The sequence below is a fragment of the Terrapene carolina genome, unplaced genomic scaffold (genome assembly GCF_002925995.2).
Source record: "Terrapene carolina triunguis isolate 2854851 unplaced genomic scaffold, T_m_triunguis-2.0 Scaffold517, whole genome shotgun sequence".
NCBI classification, from domain to species: domain Eukaryota; kingdom Metazoa; phylum Chordata; order Testudines; family Emydidae; genus Terrapene; species Terrapene triunguis.
In genome coordinates this window covers 204,536-227,411 of record NW_020664868.1, presented here as the reverse complement: position 1 = coordinate 227,411, position 22,876 = coordinate 204,536, and the positions used below count along the sequence as shown (strand labels likewise).

Here is a 22,876-nt window from a genome sequence, read left to right as displayed (position 1 = left end):
CTGGAGGAGAACGCAGCCGTGGCCGCCCCGGACAAGATGACGTACCTCGCTGGTCCGGAAGATAATCCTGTACTGATATTGGGGCCCGTAGTCTTTATGATCCTCCAACTTCTCTCTCCTGATGCTCACAGCCACTGGTCCCAGCTTCTCATCCACTCCAAAGTAGTTGGAATGCTCTGAAAAAGCAAGAGATGCCTTACCAGAGAAGAGGGCGGGCACTGCTCTCTCCCGAGCCGGACACCGGGGCTGTTCGAGCGAACGGCATCCCGGAGACGAGTCACTGACGTGCCCTCAGCAGAGAGCAATGGGCCCGTCAGAGCGGAGCTCGCCGTTACGGAGCCCTGACACTACGCAATAGCGTATGGAAGCTAGTTTTAGAGCACTCGGGAACATAAACCTTAGTACGTGCCACGAGGGACATCCTAGTTCTGGTGCAATGCTCAGCACCGGCAAACTCGGTAGGACCAAACTCTGCCCTGCCCACGAGCTACCCTAGGAGATGTACAGACGCCCATCCGCCCCTGCAGGGTTATTGTTATAAAAGCCCCAAACCACCAGCCCCCCACTAAAATAAATTCCATAAGCCCAGCCCCACATTAGACCCCTTGGGAACAACCCTACAATAATAAGCCAGGCTGTGGGCACAGAGTCCCAACGACAAACACGGTAACATTTCAGCCCCAAGGTGATCAGACAGAGCTGTTCACCCCTCGCCTGTGCCAACACAAGGCAGAACACGGAAGGCTGATACAGAAAGTGACTCTCTCTACACAATTAGCATGTGGAACTCATTGCCACAGTTATCACTGAGGCCAAAAACGTAGCAGGGCTCCGGCTTGGGTATCTACATAGTTCCAAAGAATGCCCAGAGCAAGGCGTTAGCAGCCCAGGCCTGGGGGAGGGCACAGCTCAGTGCTTTGAGCATTGGCCTGCTAAATCCAGGGTTGTGAGCTCAATCCTTGAGGGGGCCATTTAGGGATCTGGGGATTTGTCCTGCTTTGAGCAGGGGGTTGGACTAGATACCTCCTGAGGTCCCGTCCAACCCTGATATTCTAGGATTAACTAGTGAGGGTTCGGAAGACCCCTTCTCAGGGGGGCAGGCAATCCCATCACTACGGGGTCTCTAGCACTTCCTGCAGGCGCTGGCCTGTGTTGGGAGCCAGGAGGCTGGGCTGGCCAGAGCCAGTCCGGTAACGCAGACGTTGCCTGACCTTGGGGAGCCGAACGGGACGAGCGGCAGGACGCCCCAGCTTTGCGGGGCTGCAGGGGACTGCCCGAGGCGCTGCGGGGGCGTTACCTTTGCCGTGGAAATAGAGCTGGTAGTAGCGGGCCCCCAGGTCGACGTGCTCCACGTTGTAGCGTGTTAGCCGGCTGGGGCTCCTCTGCAGCTCCCTGGGGACCTCCAGCACGGAGATGCTGGCGTTGGTGCAGTAGGCATTGAGGGTGGGCTCCAGGAAGCCTCCCTCGCCCGCGGCCCCGCTGGGGGAGCCGGCCGACGCCCTGGAGAAGCTGACGTTGCGCTCGCACATGCCGCCCACCTCGTTGCGGAAGTGGGGGCAGCTGAGCAGCAGGTCGTTGCTGTTGTTGTCCCCGAGGTCGTGCTCCAGGTTCTCCTTGTAGTTGAGGTCTTCAGTGCTGGCGAAGGCCGGGTCCAGGCCCCCCAGCCCGTACGCCCGGGAGAGGGCAGCCGAGACGGCAGAGGCGGCAGAGGCGCCCGTCGTGGTATTCCTCCGCTGCGCCACCACCGCCCGGTTGGCTGCCACCTGGTTGAGGTTGAAGAGCAGGCTCTGCACGTCGTAGTGGGCAAAGCTCTTCTGGCAGACCCAGGCCTTGCCACCGTCCTCCTGCTCCACCAAGGCCCTCCCGGGCTCCCCATCGCTCCGGCTGCTCCGCAGCTTCTTGAAGATGGAGTCTCCCCCCGCCTCTCCCCTGGGGCCCTTCTTGCGGGGCTTCTCCTTCGGCTGAGTGGGGGAGTCCTCAGGGAGGAGCCCCAGGCCGTTCCTCACGTCCGCCTTGGCGCTGCCAGCCACGTGCAGGCTGGAGGCTGTGCTGGCGTCGGCCCGCAGCAGGTCGCTCGGCTTCTCGGGCGCCAGGCGGCGCTGGGCCGGCTTCTCGGCGCGGAGCTCACGGAGCATGTCGAACAAGCTCTGCTCCGAGATGCCCTGCACGTCTATGGAGGAGGTGCTGCCGTACTCGCGGAAGAGGGGCAGGCCGCTCCCCAGCTTGGCCCCACGGGGCTCCAGGGTCTCTTCCAAGTCACACTCGCTGAGGGTGATCTCGCTGTTACTCCTGTTGCGCAGCGGGACGAAGGTCCTGCCAGGCGATCGAGGCCAACCCTCCTGGAACTCCACGTCCTTGGATCTCCTCCTGGAGAGCCGGTGCAAGCCCCTGAGCCCCGAGGAGCCCAGGCTGGTGGGAGGCGGCTGCTGCCCATTCTGAAAGCCCTTGGGTGAAAGAAAAGTCCTGCTGATGCCCGTCGATGCTTCCATGTCCCTCGAGGGGCTTGGAGCGGCCGGATCCTTCAGTGCGTCTCTCTTGGGGGGCCAGTCGGCGATCCTGGCGCGCACGCCCATCTTCGGCATGGCAGGCGTGGTGGTGGTGGGCCGTGGCCCGGGCAGACCGTCCCCTGCTGGCTGCGAGGTGCTGCCATTCTGCGCCCAGAACCCTGGCGAGAAGTAATCGCCCCGCGTGCCAGCCAGACCTTCGCCCCCCTTCAGCGCCGGTCCGCCAACATCCACACTTGCATGCGGAATGGGTCGATAGGATGTCATAGTCCAAGGTCAGCACTAAACCCTACTTCCAGGGGGAAAGTTCCACTCATCTCTGGTGCGCCGTGGGCCCCTCAGCCATTGCTGGGTGCAGCGGGGGCAGAGCGGAAAGGCCAGGGCTTGCCAGAGCCAGCGTTAGGACTTTCTGCCTGCTCGTCCCATGCTGCCATCCTCGCTCCTCGGGAGCCTGCAGCCTTTTACCTGGAGGCCACAGATTGGACGTGGTCTGAGGGGAAAGTCACTGCTCAGCCCTCGCTCCCAGCTGGTGCTGCTCCAGGGACGATAGCTCCAGCCGCAGGCCAGGTGGGTGCAGTACCATTTTCCAGGCCTCCTAAAACAGGGAGAATAAAGGGAAACATTAGCAAGATGCTGGAGAACGATTGAGTTTGTAAGTTCTTTGCAATGCTACTCTCAGTAGCAGGCCTGCCGCTGTACAAAGGGCCTCACTTCTCACCTGGAGCCCCCTCACGCAGACAGCGGCTGACTCCTCCCCATTTCACAGGGGAGATGTGAGGCGTCTGCAGCAGAAGTGGGGATTGAACCCACAGCCAGTGGGTTTTCCAGGCTCTGGGGCAGTCTGCCTTGCTCGCTGCTCGGCAGCCTGACACCCAGGTCTTTCGATTCGGAATCAAACCCAATTAACCCCTACCCCTGCCAATTTCCCACAGACGGGAACCCTGCATTCTGACCCGCTGGAGCTTTAATCACAAGTCCAGCCCCCTTCGGTGTGACTGCCGCAGGGAGCCACGCTGTGCGGATCAGGGAACAGGACTGGCGGCGGCTAGACCAGGCAGTAGTCGCAGGCACTGGTTTCTTAGGCTGCATGTAAAATCTTTGCAGGGTCGGTTCCTAGTTTTGTCCTGATCAGAAGTTTGTGTATTTAAAGCAAAGTGCCAAGTGTAACTCGTGTGAGACGCAGAGGTGGTGACTGTACTGAGGGTGCAAAGAACGAGTGCCACTGAAATGCACAACTGTGTGTCACATGCTCTGTACTGATAACAGCTAACTGGAGATTCCCCTTGAGGTCCAGGAAGGTTAATTTGCCCACGTGACTGACAGATAACAGTTCAGTCCCACACTCCGGCTCCACCTGTCACATTTCACCCAAAGACCCCTCCTCAGGTAAAAGCAGGTCAGACCTTTCCCCAGGGGTAGAACGGCTAGACTGGGTAGTGCTGCAAGTATCAGCTAAGCCATAAGAAACTGAGCGACAGCTGCAGCACGAAATGGATTTAAACCCACCAAAGCAAGGAAAGCCCCGAGTTCAGACCATCTGCCCAGGCACCACAATGGAAAGGAGGCCCCTGCTGGCCCTGCCAACCCGAGCCAAGCAAAGAGACCGCCGAGCAGACTAAACACGAGAGGACCTTCCCTCTTCTCCCAGGACTGTTTCGTTTCCCTAAGAGCCTTTGGGGAGGGACCTTGTCAGGCTCTCTGAAAGGCCAAGTACACTAGCCACTGGATCCCCCTTGGCCACATGCTGGCTGATTCCCTGAGAGAACTCGAACGCATCGGCGAGGCGGGACTTCCCTCGACTCTTCCCCGACCTGTCGGGTTCATCTGTGCATCTGAGAATTCTGTTCGGACTTTTCACCGCTGTTAGCCGTACAGTGAAATTAATCATTTGACCCATTTTTATATGGCAACAACATTTAAGATGAATAATAAATGCATCTAATACAGCAGCTGGAAGAGCTCCCAAGTCTGTGGAAGGTGGGCAAAGGATCTCGCTGGCTAGAGAACAACTGAGGATTGTAGATGTGAATCATCAGTGGCCCTGTCTCCCCCCCCGCCTCAAATGTTTTCTGAAATACCAATTGGATCTTCTGTCTACCGCTGCAGCGTGTGGCCCATCGGATCGCATGGTGAGCCTTCGGCTACCTCGCACCGTGCAGCCCTCCAGCCGAAGGGCTGCTCCAGGGATGCATGACACTTCCACTCTGAGCTCCCTTGCTGCACTCAAGCAGAGCAGAGGGTTTCAGCCAGTCGGATCTGTCAGTGTTTGCAGAGCAGGGCCACTGAAAGTGGAAATGTTTCTGGATAACAAAAATATCGCACAGCACCGTTCCCATCTGGCCCTTCTTCGAAGCCAAGTGATTTGCAGAGAATCTCTTACCTGTCCCCTGGTCGCACACACAAGCCCCCCGGTGCCAGAGCAGGGCGCTGTATGGTGCCCCACAGCCGCAGAGAGAGGCAGTCCCTGCTCTGAAGAACTCGCAGACAAGACACTTCCCGCCCCCCCCCCCCACCCCCCCCACACACACACACAGAGGTGCAGAGAGGAGGAGGGACTTGCCAACCGTCACCTAGCTGGGAGCAGAACCTACGGCTTCTGACTCGCAGCCCAGCGCCCTAACCCGCAGGCAACGCTGCCTCCTCCCAGTAGGCATTGAGCGATTATCTGGGTGCTGGGCAGGGCAGGGGCCATAACCAAACCCAGGGGGTCTGGGAGTGAGAGCTGCAACCGAGTGGGCACCGTGCAGGGGTAGCGTATAAATCCGAGGAGAGGAGCCCCAGAAATCCCTGTGGTGATTTTAGCCAGGCTATGAGAAGTCGGCCCCGGCCCACTGGTTCCAAACAGGCTCTTTGCACAAAAGCCCTTTTAGACACCACTCCCCTGTCCCTTTCCCTTACAAACCCTGCCCCACCGCTGGCCACCCCACAACTGTAAAAGAGCTGGAGGCTGCAGACTGGATCGACAAGGCAGATGGGAGGCGGGAGACAGGATACACTACAAGAGGAAATTCTTGCTTTATCAACCTCCCAGAATCATCTGCAGAGCGGCTGAGCAAAGAAGCCACTCCGCCAACCACAAAAACCCTAGAGGAAGCCAGCCCCAGGAACCCGCACTTTAAACAGCTCCAGCCTCCCTTCCTCTCCCTCCACCACAAAGCACTGGGAAAGTGCCTCGGTTTCACTGCCAACACGCAGCCGGGGGAGAGGAGACATCTCTCTGAGAGCCCTGGGCAGCTGCTTGGCATCTTACACGTTCCCGGACTCGTCTCTTTTCCGTCAGCAGCTTCAAGCGAAGAGCAGAACCTGCCTTTCCGCATTCTCCGATCGAAAGGAAGAAATAGGTCAGCCACTGAGCTACACAGAAGGGCAGGAGACACTAAACCACCCTAGGCAATGGAGATCAGATGCCAAACAGACTGCAGGGCTCTGCTGGAGACTCGTGCTAGCGAGCTGTTAACCTCCACGAGAGGTTTTCGGTGCTGAAGCCGGAGAGCAGGCGCTGGGTAAGGAAGTCCCCAGATAAGGTGAGGAGAGTGCTCTGACGTATAGATTTGATCAGACAGAAGGTGGCAGAGTCACTGTCCAACCCCCACCCCACACACACACACACTCACCCCCAGTGGCACCGGGGCCCCAATCAGGGATCAGGGCCATTGGGCTAGGCACCATACGCCACACAGTACAGTTCTCCCTTGCCCTACCCCTGGGGCAGTCACTTACACCAGTGTAAAGGGATTGCAAAGTGGTACCAGGCCCAAGCGAGCACAAAGCAGGCACAGGAGGGAATCAGGCCCACAGAGTTTAAAGCCAGAAGGAAGCATTACAATAATATAGTCTGCCCTCCTGCACAGGGCAAGTTAGAGACACCGCACCCAGCCCAAGAACTAGCGGCTGAGCCAGAGAGATTTCAAGTCTCCGCGCCCCTTGGGAAACTGCTCCAGCACTCCTAGAGACACGACGGACGATCACAATTCACTCCCCGGCACGCTTTGCTGCAGCAATGTGGACAGAACCCAGAAGGAGAAGAACTGGAGAAATACAGCTAGATCTCCACCTCGTAACTTCTTCAAGCCCAGGAAGGCCAAGAGAGAGTGGCTGGGTCATTACACAAATTGAATCTATTTCCCCATATGAAGTATCCTCACCCCTTTTTGTCAACTGTCTGGAATGGGCCATCTTGATTATCACTACAAAAGTTTTTTTTCTCCTGCTGCTAATAGCTCATCTTAATTAATTAGCCTCTTAGAGTGGGTAGGGCAACTTCCACCTTTTCATGTTCTGTATGTATATAGATCTTCTTACTGTATATTCCAGTCTATGCATCCGATGAAGTGGGCTGTAGCCCCACGAAAGCTTATGCTCAAATAAATGTGTTAGTCTCCAAGGTGCCACAAGGACTCCTGTTCTTTTTGCAGTACCAAGAAAGGATCTCTAGGGGCAGGACGGCAGCTCAATGGAGCCTCTTGAAGGACCCAAGTGAAAGAAGATTGATGGCTGCATCTCAGAGCACTCCCCGGCATGGGGGCGTCAAAGGGGGGCTCCAGGTGAGCAATGGCTCAGGCAGCCCAGGGGAAGCGTGCACCACCGGAATTAAGCGGATTGCCCAAGTTGTCAGTTTCTCAGCCCTGAAGCAATGAAATGGCTGCACTCTCTCGTTCTTTGGGAAAAGTGGATATTTCTCGGTGTCTCAGGGATCCCCTAGCAGGGATCGGGTCTCTACGAGTGGGTCTACACTGCAATTAAAAACCCGCAGCTGACTGGGGCTAAGGGCTGTTTATTTGCAGAGTAGCTGTTCTGGCTTGGGCTGGAGGCCAGGCTCTAGGCCCCTGTGAGATGGGAGGGTCCCAGGGGCTCCAGTCCCACGATGAAGCAGCTCCACCAGCCGAGTTGGCCGGCCCAGGCCAGCCGCAGGGCTCTAGCTGCAGTGTAGACATACCTAAGTGCCTGGTATCCTAGGAGGAGCGTGCTTCCCAAACGGGGCTAGTTGCTACTGCCCAGGACTCCGCACCGCTCCGAGGTGGGCGCCTGGACGAAGAGGCGATCAGAGCAGGAAGGTGGCACCAGGCAGCCCAGGGGCAGGGCTGAGCTATGGAGAAGGGGGGACTGGGTGCATGTCACCCCTCAAATGGATTCCTGTGCTCCTGGGGGCAACAGTGCACATGCTCAGTGAGCACGTGGTGGGGTCCCTTTCCCTCCTAGTAGCACCCAGCTGAGTGGGGAGCTGCTGCATCCTTTCCCCAAGCAGAAGGGCTTTGAGAAGGGAGGAGCTCCACAGAGGAAGAGCAGCCTGTGGGAATGGCATTGACCTGGCTCAGTTCCCAGCTCCGCCAGGGACTTCCTGCGCCACCTTGGGCCAGGGCAGGGAGTGGCGAGGTGCCCGGCACACCAGGGCCCTGATCTCAGCTGCCCTGCCGACACTGCTGAAGTACAAACAACTACAAAGACACCCGGCTGGTCAGGGCCCAGCCAGTTGGTTTCAAGGACACTTGGCTAGAGCTCTGGAACAGACTGTGGTTGAAGGATTAGTACACCTGTGTGCTCCTGCTGTCAGGTCCCCGTCTCCCTCTCTCCTAATTCCACTGCTGCCTTGTATAAAGCATGCACACAAGCCTGGACCTCTACATTAATCTAAACCAATTACAAGAGAAGCCCACTAAGATCACAGCTGTTGAGAGTGGATATTAAATCAATATCTGAAAGTCTTAATTAAATGCAAGACACGGAATCCTAACAACAGGGCATCTGTCAAGGTAGCGCGCTACAAACCGCCACCGCAGACACTGCACGCGGCGCTACGCTCCCCTTGCCCCACGATCGGCAGATTCTCAGCAGGAGTCTGGGAGGAGCCCAGGAATTGCCATGCCAGGAGGCTTGCTGCAGAATCCACCTGCAAGCCCAGCGGTGAGGGAGGCGGCAGAAACCTCCAGTCTCTTTGAATACAGTCAGCGATATCCTGTAGCAATGAGTTCCACAGTCTAATCATGGACTGAGTTAGACCTTGTTTACACAGGGGACTTGCTCTGGTTTTGCCATTGGTGTATCAGAGAAAACCTCTACCATAGATGGGCAAAGCCACGTTTGCACTGAGCTAACTGCCCTCAGGTTTAACCAGGGGTGAACTGAACTGGTACAAAGTGCAGCCCAGAGCGGCTCTGCCCGTTCGCTCTAGGTGGCTGGGATCCCTAGTGTAGAGAAGGCCAGAGACAAGCAGAGAAGCTACGTTGCACAAGCAGGATTCGCTCAGCTGACAAAGTCCCGCTTTGCATAAACTTTAGCTCCGCTTCTCTTTACCAGATCTCAGCATGGGACGGATGCGCTGCCCACGGGTTTCATTTGTCAAGCGGCGGGGTCAGAAATCCAGCTGTGCTGCTTTGCAAAAGACAGCAGGCGGGGATCAAAGAAGTGTCACTTCCTAACAGCATCTATGCCCTGCCAGTGCAATCTAAATGGGAGTGCAGCGCGGCCTCGCACGGCTGGACCCAAGCCGCACTCCAGCCCGGCTGGGCCTCCCCCTGCCCCGGGAAAAGCCAGGCTCCGGAGGAGTTTGCTCACATCACCCAGCAGAAGAGGAAAACTCACTTCAGGCGATGGCAGAATCAAGTTTGCTCTTTGGTCACCCTTGCTCTTTCCTCCAGCTGAGGGACGCCGAGTGGTTTGTTCTGTGCCAGGGCGAGCGTGACTAGGGTGACCAGATGTCCCGATATTTGGGGCTTTTTCTTATGTAGGTGCCAATTACCCCCCAGCCCCGTCCCGATTTTTCACACTTACTATCTGGTCACCGTAAGCGTGACAGGGTAGCTGCGGGGAGGCAGGAACCACGGACAGCTCCCGTACAATCACTCTTCCAACATGAACGCTGGACAGGGAGCCAGGCTGCCCTGCTGAGACGCCCCAGAACACCGCCCCCGAGGCCCAGCGTGCCAGTCACTTCCCAAACACGGAGCAGGAGGCACAGCAAGGTGAAGGGACTTGCACAAGGCCACCACAAGTCAGTGGCAAGTCAGAACTAGAACCCAGGCGTCCTGACTCCCACCACTAGAGCCCATTCTCCTTCCCGGGCTGAGAAAGAGAACCCAGGAGTCCTGCTTCCCGGGCCCTCCTGCTCTAAGCGCTAGACACACTCCCTTTCGCCAGGGAACACCTGAGGTAACTCAGCATTGTTCCATTACACAAGTGCAGTAGAGGGAAGCCGCAGACTTCCCCTACAGGTGCACGTATTTTTTATAAAGGAAGAACACGTGACTGAGCTGTCGAGAGCCAGAGAACCACCTTAGTAAACACCACTTCCCCCCGCGCCATGCGATCGCTCCTTGGAACAAAGCAACGGAGCCGGAAGGGTGTCTATGGCCAGCCGCCCTCAAAGCGGATCACACACTAGTATTTCACACAAGCATTCCCCAAAGTTCGAGCGCACTTCAACTGGCCCAAAAAACCCGCTAAACCACTTTAGCTTCGCTCGTGTAAACACTGCGGGGGGAAAGCTTTTTGGGTCTACCTTCACCTGTCTGGACGAAGGGGCTGGAAAGACGCCAGTCCATGGGTTTTACAAAGCCCCTTTGTTCAGGAAGCCTTTTTGGGGGTGGGAGGAGACACAGAACGGGCAGACGTTGAAAAAGGAAGCACAGCATCACACCTGCTTTCCGACCCGCCTACCTCCTGCCGGGGGTGCCGCAGGTGCTGCCCCTAAATCTGGGCAAGGGGCAGCAAGAGATAAGGCGGGAGGGTTCCCTTGCTCACCAAGCAAGGAGCTGCTCCGGGCAGATGAGCAGGGAAGAGGAGCTGTTTGCAGCAACAGGAAGATTAGATGAGGCTCAGCTTGGCTGTTTGGATGGCTGCCCCAAACACAGACAGCGCTACGCCGGGGGGGGGGGGGGGGCCCCCGGGACACCCCCCCGGGCCCCGGCGGCCGCCGGGGGGGGGGGCAGGGGGGGGGGGGGGGGGGGGATTACCCAGAAAACCCAGCATGCTGCAGCCCCTGCATCGAGGGCCTAGGGTGACTAGATGTCCCGATATTGGGACTGTCCTGATATTAGGGGCTGTATCTTATATAGGCAACGATACCCCTCTGCTCAAAAACAAAAAAGTCCCGATTTTTCACACTTGCTCTCTGGTCACCCTCCAGCTCCTTGGCTACAAACACCTCCGCAGCAGCCTCCAGCGCTGCGCCAGGGACCTGCTCCAAGCCCTCGCTGCCTGCAGCATTTCCTGGAGCAGAGGGGCCGGGGCTTTCGGGGCAGCGGAAGCGGAGAGCCTTGCACGCTGGCTGCTCTCACCCAGCACAGCGGATCAGGCTTAGAATTCCCGGCGGTTTCACGCTACATTGCAGGAGCACCCGGGAGCCCCCGTCACGGACCAGGACCCTACGGTGCTAGGCACGGTGCAAACCCAGGACAAAGAGAAAGCTCACGTACCCAGCGCAGCTCCCCCAGTTCTTCCCACACACACGCTCCGCAAAGCGCACGCCCTCCTGGAGAGCTTCTCACATGCCACCCTGAGGTGGGTGTCCCCGCCTGGAGTCACGACCGCCCGCTGGGAGCTGTGTTCAGGCACAGGCAAGTGAAACACAGCGGCTCACAACAGCACACGGGCAGGATCTGGCCCTTTGGTTTCTGTTACATGTGCAATCTGGGAAGCACTAACCATAAGCAAACAACAAAAATGGCTGTTAGCTGCCGTTAGCAAACATGAGACTGGGGAGGGGAGGTGGGGAGCTGGTGACACAGACGCTCAGAAGTCAGTCAGGAGATTTCGCCCGCCGCAGCAGCGCGGTGCCAGCTTTCTACGCCCCTGAAGGCGTTTTCCCAACTGGCATATTTGCTAAGGGTGCAGTCCTTAGAGGAAACCATCCAAGTCAAGTTACCGTGGTCCCATCCGGTATGTTGTTTACAGGCAGTGCAAGGAACCTGTTCCTCAGAGCCATCCGGAGCTGGGTTGTTAACACTAGAATCTCCTTTCCGAAGGGGAAGCAGAGGAAAGAGTCCATTCACCAGGGTGACAAGACATCCAGCGAGCAGCTTTCACGGCCAGAGGAGACAGCTGCCCCAAAGCTCACCTGAATCAGAACGCACTCCCTGTCCATGCTGCAAGGAGGAGGGAACCGGCATGATTTCATCTAGTAACCAGAGCGAGCTGCGAATCAGAGCGCGCTTTGCACTAGCAGCTGTGGGAGCTTTGCAAAGCTCCTTTGCTAGGTTTGTTGGCAAACAGGAGCCTTGTAGCCGAGCAATCAGCCCCACTCTGGTAAAGTTTCACTCTCCCTGTCAGTGCTGAAGGCAGCTGCATTCAGTGCAAACAGGGAGTTCACGGAAAGTCTCCACTTTGGGGCACTATATTTTCAAATTTTACACCGTGCTGAACAACCACATCTGTTTAGCCTAGAAATCCTGGCGTCTCAGGGAGGAAACTGGAGACAATGCTGCCATGCCTGCAGCTGCTGTGACCGAATCGAGGGAGTCGTTTCCAGAGCAGCGCTATCGCAAGATCAAACATGACTGTGAGCTCGGGAACGTCCCCTGGGCCCGAGGCCCCAGTTAGTCGCTCTCAGGTGCTCAAAGCCAGCAGTCACTGTCTTCACTTCTCGCAGAGCAGACATGCTAGCGGGGCCTGGGACTCCTACACACTCTGCCGGCTCACTGGGAAGATGGCTGCTGGCGAAGGGGTCCTGCTAGCAACCCATTGGGAGAGGCGCAAGCCCCCAGTTCCCCCTGCAGGGACCTGGGCCACACGCAGCGAGGGGACACAGCATTACGGTGGTGTTGCCAACCTCAAAATGTTCACAGGGAGTCAGGCCCTAAAATCCTGATCGATAACAAGGATCTATACCTGGGGGGTTCTTTTGATTTGCCTCCTGGCTTTTAGCCTGCAGCGGTCCCATTTGCATTCTTTTCACCCCATCCAGGCAGGCTAGAAACTTACTTTTCTTTGAAACACAAGCTGAGATTCTCACATTCATATGACTCCAGGAGCTGGGGCTTTAAGGTTGACACCCAGCGTGGGTGGTTCTCTGTAGCTATGGGGGGGAGGATGGGGTCCCAGGTGCCCAGACACATTCCCCCACGTGCCATGGATGCCTCTTGAGACTAGTGCTAAAATCACAAGAGGTGGCAGCGTGGGTCAAGGGGGACAATGATTAAAAAGGCAGAGGGACGCGGTTAGAAATGCCCCAAGCTGGCTGGGGCCTGACTCGGTGCGGTCACTCAGAGCAGCGCAGAGCCGGTGTCACAGCTCCAGAACAGCATGCTGATGATTCACACTTGGTTACGGTGCAGGGCCAAGGTCCTGGGATACCTGGTTAGCATTCACATAGCACTCGCCAGCATCAGAGCACTTTGCAGCATGAACTGACCTTCAGCCCCCAGGGGAAGTCACTTTATGATCCCAATTTTGCACTGGGCTAATAAAGGCAGGGAGGTGCAGTGAGAACAGGGACAGCCAGTTCTGCCTCCCAGCATCTGCACAGATCTCAGATTCCCGGGGCCTGTTCTGCTGCCCTGCCCCCTGCCCAGCTACACACCCCACAGCAAGATGCCCCCTGCCACTCATGCGCACGGCTGCACGACTCCGGCCTATGGATCCTAAGGGCTGACCAGAGCCCCAACAAGCGACCACTTTCCACCTGGCCTCAGCCAAGTGGAGCCATTGGGACGACTCAATGCACAAAGCCAGCACACACCACTTGTGGGTCGGGGCGAGGCCGTTATTCAGACAGCGCGCTGCCCCTGCCCAGCCCAGCCCTCCGTCTGCAGTCACCCCCGTGGGGGGTGAGGCTGGGGCTCTGCGGTCTCTCTCCTGCCCAGGGAGATGGGAGGGGCAGGGCTGCATAGTGCTGCAAACTGCGCATGACGGCTGCTGCTGGCTCACCCAGCGCTCTGCATGCCCTTCCTCTGGGCTGGCCCTGCCAGGGCGAGGGCCTGCAACTCCCACGGACGTCAGGGGGTGCCACAGTGCTCAGCATCTCCCTGGACCACACCCGCTGCCCGACGGCCACTTTCCGCCCCACGCAGGGCACTCACGGGTCTGCAGTGCCACGGCAGGTAGAGATGGGTGCAATGCCTCAGGCCCGTCTTGCACCCTCCTCGTTTGCCACTGTCCGCCCCTCCCCCTCCTCCCACCACACGCACGCGCACACAAACACACACGCCCACTGGAAACCAGACTGGTGTGCCTTCCAGTCCTGTGAACAGGAATCGGAACCCAAGCAGAGACGACAGATGGCCTAGATCCAGCCCGGGTTGGAGCACCGTCAGGCACTTGTACGGGTTGTTCCCTGTCACACGGGCACTGCCCTGCCCTCTCCCCACAGCCACAACAGTTGACGGGGGTGCTAAGCGCTGGTATGTGGCGGCAGGCTCTGCAGCAGGGCGAGGGCAGTCCGACTCTGCTCCCTTCCATCAATCACCACCACCTGCTACTCAAATATTCCTCTGCACAGCGAACAGGCTGCTTCCCCCGGCACAGCTCCGCCCACCCCAATGCTCCGCTCCCGGGACCAGCCGGTCAGCGGGGAGCAGCTCCCAATGAGCACAGGAGCCCCTTGAAAGCACCACACCAAGCTAAAGGAAGGGACCCGATGCAGAGATGGGCCCAGCCACTCACCCTGCTGGGCCCAGGCCTTGCCTACACTAGGGTAAGAGGGCTTGGCTGCCATGTTTACAATAGACTTTCAGAGCTGGGCTGGCTAACGGGTCCCAGCCACACCCTGCATCCCAAGCGAGGCAAGGCCCAGCTGCCACGGAAAAGCCCTGCTGACTGGCCAGATGGTGCCTGCAGAGCAGAAGTCTGCTCTTGTTTGCACCACTAAGAAATCCTCCAAGGCCAGTGAACACATCCCAGAGCGCACCGCTCTGAAATCCCAGAGCAGAGCAGAGCACAGTGCTGGAAGTGGGGTGCATCTCTGGCCTTCACACAAAGATTGCACAGGGTTAACTACAGCTGGGGGTCCGTGTCCTGCGTGGGCTCTCTGCTCTATTTAACCTGGACTTCTAGCCGTTCAGCCTACATCGGCAGGGAACTGTCAACCAGGTATAAAGCCACTGAAGAGTGCCTGCCCAAGGCTTGCACCAGTTTAAATCCATTTACAAAACACACCTTTCGTTAAACTGGTGCAACTGCGGGTAGACGAGGCCTCGATGGGTGGATCAGAGTGTAGCAAGGCGAGACAGATAGACATTTACATCTATCTATATCTTGGCCCCAGATTTTTCTGAGCTCTTTTAAATTTAAATGGGGATTGCTCATCTCTCATTTTTTATTTAATGCAGTTGGAGTTCTGGGACTCTTCCTGCTGGGATCAGTGCAGACAAACAAGTAAACATGGAAAAAGTCAAGAGCAAAATTAACCCCAAACAAACATGTTTTATAAAGAAAACCCTTAAAACATGGACTGCCAGGCTCTTAATCCACCATCTATTATCTGCTCCACATGGCCTCAGGCCTTTCTGATTCCAGACGCCTTACCACGCAGCCGGGCTGCACCACCACTCATGTTACCTCTAGGATATTACACAGGAAGCAGCAGCATGAACCTCCATCCAAACTTATTCCATCTGACGCCCCAGGAGCTGTCCTTCAGGATTATGAAAACACAGGGAGAAGAAATTGCGAGCAGCAGCAGGAACGCTGCTGCCAGGAGCTCACTAGCAATCCTTCGCAAGCGAGCCTCCTGGCAGATCGGGTTAGCGGAACAATTCTGCGTGACATATTTTCAGCAGTCACTGCATTGCATTTGCATGCCACATCCTCAGCGCTTCAGTCACAGCTGTAGAGAACTTCTGACAACTTTTGAAAAGCAGCAACACAGAAATCCAATAATGAGACAATCGGATCCCTTGTAAGGGGAAGCTCAACAGAAAACAAGAAATGGTCCAGTTCCCGGCTGTGCCACAGACGCCCTGGGTGACCCTGGTCTCTGTGACATGGGGATAACAGCCCTGCACTCCCTCACCGGGGCGCTGGTAATGACTGCGCGGTGCTCAGCTGCTAGGGTCACTGGGGCAATGTAAAGTAGCTAAGAGGAGATTGAGGGGCGAAATCCAGATTTCAGAGTCAATGGAAGTTTTGCCACTGAAGTCAATGAGTCCAGGATTTCCCCCAGTGAGTTCTATGAGCCACCTGACCCTAAAAAGCACAAACACCTTCTCCAGGCAGACCGCTGTAAGGTGGGCTATGCCTCTCGGGGTTGTGGAGGAAGAGCAATGCATCTAGAGGCTAGGAAAGCAGCATCGGGCACCGGGAGAAGGGGAGACCGGGCTGGGTAAGGCAGAACTTCAGACACCCAGCTGAAGAGAGCCCTGCCTTGCATTATTAATGGCAGCTGACCAATTCATTGAACCCAGGTGGCAGAGCCTCCTTTAGGAGGCTGCAGAGAGAAAAGGATTCTGGTGATCGACTGGCCGAGTCGGCGCAGGAAGAGCCGATGGCAGAGCCTCAGTCCTAGCATGAGAACAGCAGGATTAGGGAGAAGGGAAAACTCAGCCATGCTTGAGCATCCCCTCGGGGAATCTCCCTTTCAACTGGCTGTTTGTTTCCGAGCAGTCGCCCCGGGTTCAAGCTGGATGTTATCTGTTCTGTGCAGCCTTTATTAAATACTTCTGCACAATCACTAAAGTCAACTGACAGGTCCCCTGGAAACGTGCCAAAGAACCCTCAAAGAAAGCAAGCAGCACCCTGGAAAATGATATTAACTGCAGGGATCTGAGACTGCAGAAATGGGTGAAGTGTTACAGAGATAATTAGAGATGACAACCTTCATGCAAAATCATCCAACACTGCTCTGACCTATTTGCTACATCCTAAGTAAGGAAATCACAGTGTCAGATTTAATTTGGGACTCAAACTAATAGTCAAAGGAATTTGTGGCTCCTGATCATTAGCGGGCAAAGCAGCGATTCCATGGCAAAGTACAAAGAGGCCCAAAGAACTGCAAGGAAAGAAGACGGTCTCTAAAAACCAAGTGGAAAAGTTTGGAGCTTGCCGATAACGAATTCCATTCAAAACAAAAGCCTCCTGCGACTCCGCTGTGATGTGCAATGGCAAATACGTTCACAGGCCACCTCCTGCTGCAGCGGGACAACAACGTCCCCCCTGGGTAACTGAGGTGTGCCTCACCTGCTCCAAATGTCATGAAAACGGAGCCAAGTGGTTCAGGGTCGTCTGGAGGGGGGACTAGGTGCTTTCCAGACATACAGGAAGAGATGGCTCCTGCCTTGAGGCGCTTGGAGTTGGCAGACAGGTAGGCAGAGGTCCCAGAAGGGGAACCACAAACGGGATGGTCTATATGGATCCAGGCAGCCTGGCAGAAAGAGGTTAGAGAGAACCTGAGCAGGAGAAGAAAGGCCTTGCGGAGAAGCTCAGGGGTGCGCTGAGCTGAATGGTCCATCAGGACACAGCAAGCAGCCAGCTGACTGATTAGTAAGGGTGACCGACCTCTCCTTTGGCTAGCTCTGGTGCCAGCAAACCCAGGTCTTCCAGACCTGAAGGCACAACTCCTTCCTCCTCCAGCAGCATCCAAGCCGTCCTGCAGCGCTACACGGCCGGCAGTCACTGGCCAAACCCAGGCACTGTCTCCAGCTGCAGAATCACTAAACCCTAACTGGATTATGGATCACTGTGGGTTTAGTCTGGACATGTAACAGTTTAAATCAGAGCCCTACCTTTAGGGAAGGAAAATCCCATGTCCCATCTATGACACTACTGCCCACTGTAATACGCCTGTTATCCCAACTGCGAGCTGCTCGGTGAACCTCCCGGCACTGGCAGGGAGCTGTGCTTTTCTCGGGAGCGCTGGAAATCGTACCAAGTACCCAAGCCAGGAAAAGCTGGGGGAAGGAAGCTAATTCTTGGGGGCTGTTTGCAGCCAGGTGGTGGGAGTCCTGTCAGCTCGGCTGACATCCTTCACAGCGACGGAAATTCAATACACGTCGATTTGCATCTCTGACCTTTGTGAAGGAGCATGTCAGAGAATGAATTTCCAGTCACTAACAGGCTTCCCTCAGCAACCTGGGGGCTGGGAACAGCCCCTGATCTTATCACGGCTTCAGTGTTACCCAGGTGGCAGCGCCGAGTGGCGCTGGCGATCTGAAGTCCTCTCCTCAGTGGATCCATTTACTCAGCAAGGGCACAAATACACTCCGGGACCGGCAGAATTATGGCTCTCACGAGACAGGAGCAACCACAGCTCTTTAAAATGCAACCCCAACCGCTGACGGGCCGGCCCAAGACTTATTGTGAACAAACCTAGGGGCCCCAGGTTAGACCCCCCCATTCCTGGCTAGCCACAGATTCGCAGATCATAAAGCCGACCTGGGTAACAGGCCGCAGGACTCCCTTGAGTTAACTCCTGTCTGAACTAGAGCAGAGCTTTTCGAAAAACACCTCGTCTGGATTTAAAAATGGCCAGTTGTGGAGAATCCACCACACCCCTGGGGAAATCGTTCCACTGGTTAATTATCCTCCCTGTGGAAAACGTGTGCCCCTTGCCTGTCTGAATTCTCTAGCTTAGATTTTCAGCCACGGGGTCTCATTTGGCAAAGAGCCCACGTTTCTGTTCTCGGCATTGGTCCTCAGAGACTAGGATCTAGTCACACGCTTTGCTAAGCTAAACAGAGTGGGCTCCTGGAGTGTTGCGCGATACGGCAGGTGTGCCGAACCTCATCACTTGTGCTGAAGCCACCCCACTGGGAAGTAACCCAATTGCTCAGAAGTGCTGTGCACGCAGCAGTTCCCACAGAGTCAGCACCTCAGCCCAGCTCCTGACCGGGGTGTGAAAACGTTGACAGCCTGTTCTCCTCTGTGTGAGCCACGTGATGGATCCACACTGTTCTGATCAAAAATCAATCACAAACGCAAACGCGCTCTACGGTTCCAACGCGTTTGTGCTGGTGTTCACTGGAGCTTTCATCGGCAGTGGAAGCTACATGGAGTCAAACTGTACTAGTTTCCCCTCCTAATGCGAACTCTGTAATGACACCGTTTTCGTGGGAGAGGGAGGTCCCAGCACTAAATTCAGTGAGTGCTTTTTAACAAATGAACAAAAGATAGAGTGATCAGCTTCCTCTATAGCCAAGGATGCAAATGCAGCCCTCACTCGGCGATTACCATATCCCACTTTCTCCAAAAGCATCAAACATTTAAGGCAGAGGTTTTACAACCTTTTCCGAACAGGTACCCGCTTTCCATTTAGCAATATGAGAAGGGCAAGTTGACAGCCACACCTATTTGCAACCCCATCCTGAGACCCTATGAATCAAGGGATTTTTTTTTGGTCACATGGGTACAGGGGTGGGACGGTGAGAGGAGAAAAATGGAGCGAACTCACATCATTGTAAGTTTCGGCAACAGAGCAGTTTCCTGACTGGATTAGATTGGAGGCCCATCTAGCCCAGTGTCCTGTCTCAGACCGTGGCCAGAAACAGACGTTTGAGAGGAAGATGTGAGAACCTCACAGTAGCAGCTGTGGGATAATCTGTCCCCCGACATTAGGTCTCATCCTGATCTCTAATATCTAGAGATCAACATAAGCCTGGAAGCAGGAAGTTAATATCCCTTCCAAATTTTGTTAACATTAACTGACAACTCTGGATAGTCTTGTTATGCATATAAATGTCCAATCCCGTTTGAATGGTGTTAAATTCTTGGCCTGAATGACTTCTTGTGGCAATGAGTTCCATAGTCTGGCTATACTTTGTGTGGAAAAGTATTTCCCTTGATCAGTTTTGAATTTGCCACCTTTCCCTTTGTCTTTCCCTCTCTTGACCTCTCTAGTAATATATACATTCCTGGGGAAACACACACTTCTGCAGCAATGGCCTATTCCCTCCCCCACATTGGTGCATGCATCAGATGGCGAATAAAAAACCCGAGCAAGACGAGCGTGCGGTGCGGCTCAGTTTGCTGTGCTGTGTACAACCAGATGTAATGAAACAGACGGAACTAATCAGGCACAGCAGAAATGTCTCCGTATTGATGAGAAAGAATGGCACGGAGAGCTCGATTGTTCCTTGGTGTGCGGAAAAAAATACAATGGAATCATTAAAAGCAGCAAATGTGATGCACATGACCTGACAGTTCAGCACTGCCCCTCCGGGCAGCCTAACCACAGACGTGCTGGAACGCCCTCGCTGCAGTCAGTGTGCCCAGACCTTTGCACTTTGCAATTTGCAATTCTCATCCTGGCCCTCAGAGGTGCCCAGAAGTGGTAACGGTTCACATTTGTCTGATCAGCCACGAGGCATACCCTCCCCTCAGCTCACAGGTTGGCACCAAAGAGAAAACCACCACGCAAGAGGAACAATTCTAACCTTCCTTCGAGACAGTCTTCTTAGTTTGGTGGCATGTCTGCTCAAAATTTAGCCTCGGATTAACAACATTCTAGCCCTGGAGATCGGCATCATAACGGAGAGCAAGCCAACCCCCACACGCCAGCAGGGGCGAGATAAGGCAGGGTTGTTGGCTGAAAAGAGCTGCAGTATTAAGGGCTGGCAGCGGCTCAGCACTCAGTATTTTGGGGGGTGGGGGGCTACGGATGAGGGGATGAACAGAAGGTAGGGCTGAAAGAAGAGGACACTTGTCTTACCTGCTGAGTGGCTTCTAAGCATTAGCTGCCCAGAGTGGGGATAGGCAGGGCTGAGTAATGGGCCGCTTGAAGAACGGGTGTAAAGTCACCCAGCACAGGGCTGCCTGATGCGACTCTTACACGGGGAGAAGATTTGGATGGCAGAGGGCTCTGTCCCAGCGGCCCTACCCAGGGCACAATGGCCCCTTCTGGCCATAGAAACCATCACACAGACAGCACCAGAGGTGCAGCCTTTGGCATTTCCCACGCAGCTGTCCTGTCCCATGCGCCCGTGCTGTGCAGAACACCCAACCTGGATGAAAGCCTCGGCTGTCCTGCTGCCTCCCACAGAGACGGACTATTACCCCACAAGAAACGGACGGGCAGGGCTTGGCCTGTGAAGAGAGACTGCAGGAAGCCAGTGAGAGCGCGTTCCCTGCCTAAACAGCTCAAGCACGGAATGTATGCACTTCCTCTACTCTTTACAGACTTCCAAGAGAGGCCGCAGAATCCGAGCCAGCCACTCCTACGTCGAGCCCAGTAACTTGGGGATGAATTGCGTGTCTCTTTCAGAGATCCCCAGAGTTCAGGGAGAAAGCGAGGGGCAGGGAGCAGAGGGGACTTGTCCAAGATTACCCAGCAGGCCAGCGCTAGAGTTTAACTTAGAAACTGCAGCAATATGCTTTGTTACGCTGGGCAGCTGCCACCTGAACACTCATGCCGCTGATCTACTGCATTGCCCTGCTGGGCAGACGGCTCCTAGTTCTCTGTGCCTGGGCAACCACTCCAGCAGCCTGCTGCTCGTTTGGGCGTTAACCGTCGTTGGCACCCAAGTGAGACGACTGCAGCTGGTAAGTGGAAGGAACACGTAGGTTCCAGATACAGGGCGGTTCAGCGTGGTGCAAATTAGCAGCAGCACAGACTCAAACAAAGCTGCAGGTGGTGCGGCCATCGGGCACGAAGCACGAGAAGTATCTGGCACTTTTGTCTTGGGTAAACAGCAAACCGATAACGCTTTTGTAGAATAAGAGAGTCCCATGCTCCATGCAATGCTCACTGAACAGAGGGGTGGGGCCACTCAATTCTGCACCCAGAGACCTGGAGGCCAGAAATTTCCCTTTAAAGAGGCATCCAAAAAGTCTGCTAAAAATTCTTTTTTAAAGGCTGGCAGGCTTCACCCCTTATGCCCAGCAGCAGGTACACGGTCAAGTTTTAATTTCTCTGTATTTCTCCCATAGATTGGTTTGAACTCCAATAAAAAGAGAAAGGGGCCATATTTCGAAAGCATCACAAAGCCAGGCGCTGGAGACCTCATCTGACTCTCCTGAGATACAGGGCTTGAGAGATCTGCATGCGTTATTGCAGCATTGAATCATGAAACAGGACCGGGGGGGGGGGAGAGGGAGGCATTTTTAGGTATTTAAGGCCCCTGCATATTGCATCAATAATACTTCCTATTCAGAAAGGCGCACAATTCAATTTGTGCTCTTAGAATCTCTCTGGCAGCACTGAACCAGCTCACTTCTCTGATCACACAGCCACCAAATTAAAATGCGTTCCTGCCCAACAAAGGTCTGTGCTCAGCCTTAACAGGGGGACCAGAGTAAACTGCCCTTTGAACACTAAGGCTCTAAGCAGGATTCTCAAGCACCCAACAGCTCTCACTGAGCGCAGTGCAGAATCTCCCCCCCACGCTGAAAGCAATGGGAGCTGCTGGGTGCTAAGCTCCTTTGAGGGTCTGGCCCACTGCCTCCTCTGTCAGCTCGAAAGAGGTCGCTGCTTGCTCCGACAGGGACAGAAGGTTCTGGATGTGAATGGGATTTCGTGTCTATTGTCCCTTTGCCATGCGATCCATAACACGGCCTGGCAATGAGTTCCTGGCTAGCTGTGCTAAGAAGTACTTCCTCTTGTTTGTATTCAACCTGCTGCCTGTTCATTCCATTGGAGGACCCCTGGTGTTTTTATTCTGTGAAAAGATAACCACTGCTCTGGTACCTTTTCCCATACCCGTCAGGATTTTATAGACCTTTTTCTAGCAGGTCCATGCCACCAGAAAGATGGAAATACCCACTGGCCATTGATTTGGCAAGAGGAGATCAGGACAAGCCCCTGGATCTAGTCAGGAGAAATAAATTATGACAGCGAGATTAGGGTGACCAGATGTCCCGATTTTATAGGGACAGTCCCGATTTTGGGATCTTTTTCTTATATAGACTCCTATTACCCCCCACCCCCGTCCTCATTTTTCACATTCGCTGTCTGGTCACCCTACGTGAGATATCGGTCTCCCCTCTTGTACAGCTCACAGGCTCTATGCCTCCCACCCAAGGGCATGCGGAAACACTGGCAAAGTCATCATACATGTTTTGTGAAGGGTTAATAACATAGGTTTTAATAAATGGTGGTGCAATTACCAGAGATTGTCAGAATCCAACAAGTCAGAGGTTGCTTATAACCAACCAGAACCCCTTCTAGTGTGGCCCATCTAGAACATGCTACTCGTGTCTCTGACAGGCTAGTGATAGCGAATAATCCTTTCTTAACCCTTTATTGATGGATTGGCGACCCCTCGATTCGAGGATGATCTCTACCACGGATTTACAGATGGGTCCTGAGATGACTCAGGAGTCCGATCCTGGAACCACAGATCCGCCCGCAGTAGGTACAGACATTTCCTGGCCGGCCAGCTGCCTGCTAGGAGAAAGTTCTTTCTTTTTCCTTCCTTCTCTCCCTCTTTTCAGCTTCAAGGGCAAGGCGCTTCTCGAAGCAGGCCACTGCCTGATGGAGGATCTGGCTCCTCCCAGCTTGTGATGTCCACATC

The 22,876-nt window shown here is 55.2% G+C and overlaps 1 protein-coding gene across 1 annotated transcript in view; it reads right to left on the bottom strand.

The window, feature by feature from the left end:
• The window catches only part of SIPA1L3 (signal induced proliferation associated 1 like 3), a 74,253-nt gene that overhangs the window by 31,100 nt on the left and 20,277 nt on the right, over positions 1-22,876 (bottom strand). The window contains exons 2-3 of the mRNA XM_029913192.1: positions 1,298-3,099; positions 46-176 (exon numbers count right to left, since the gene is read on the bottom strand). Of these exons, the coding sequence (XP_029769052.1) occupies positions 46-176; positions 1,298-2,771 (1,605 nt within the window). The 5' untranslated portion in view covers positions 2,772-3,099. The remainder of the gene's footprint in view (positions 1-45; positions 177-1,297; positions 3,100-22,876) is intronic.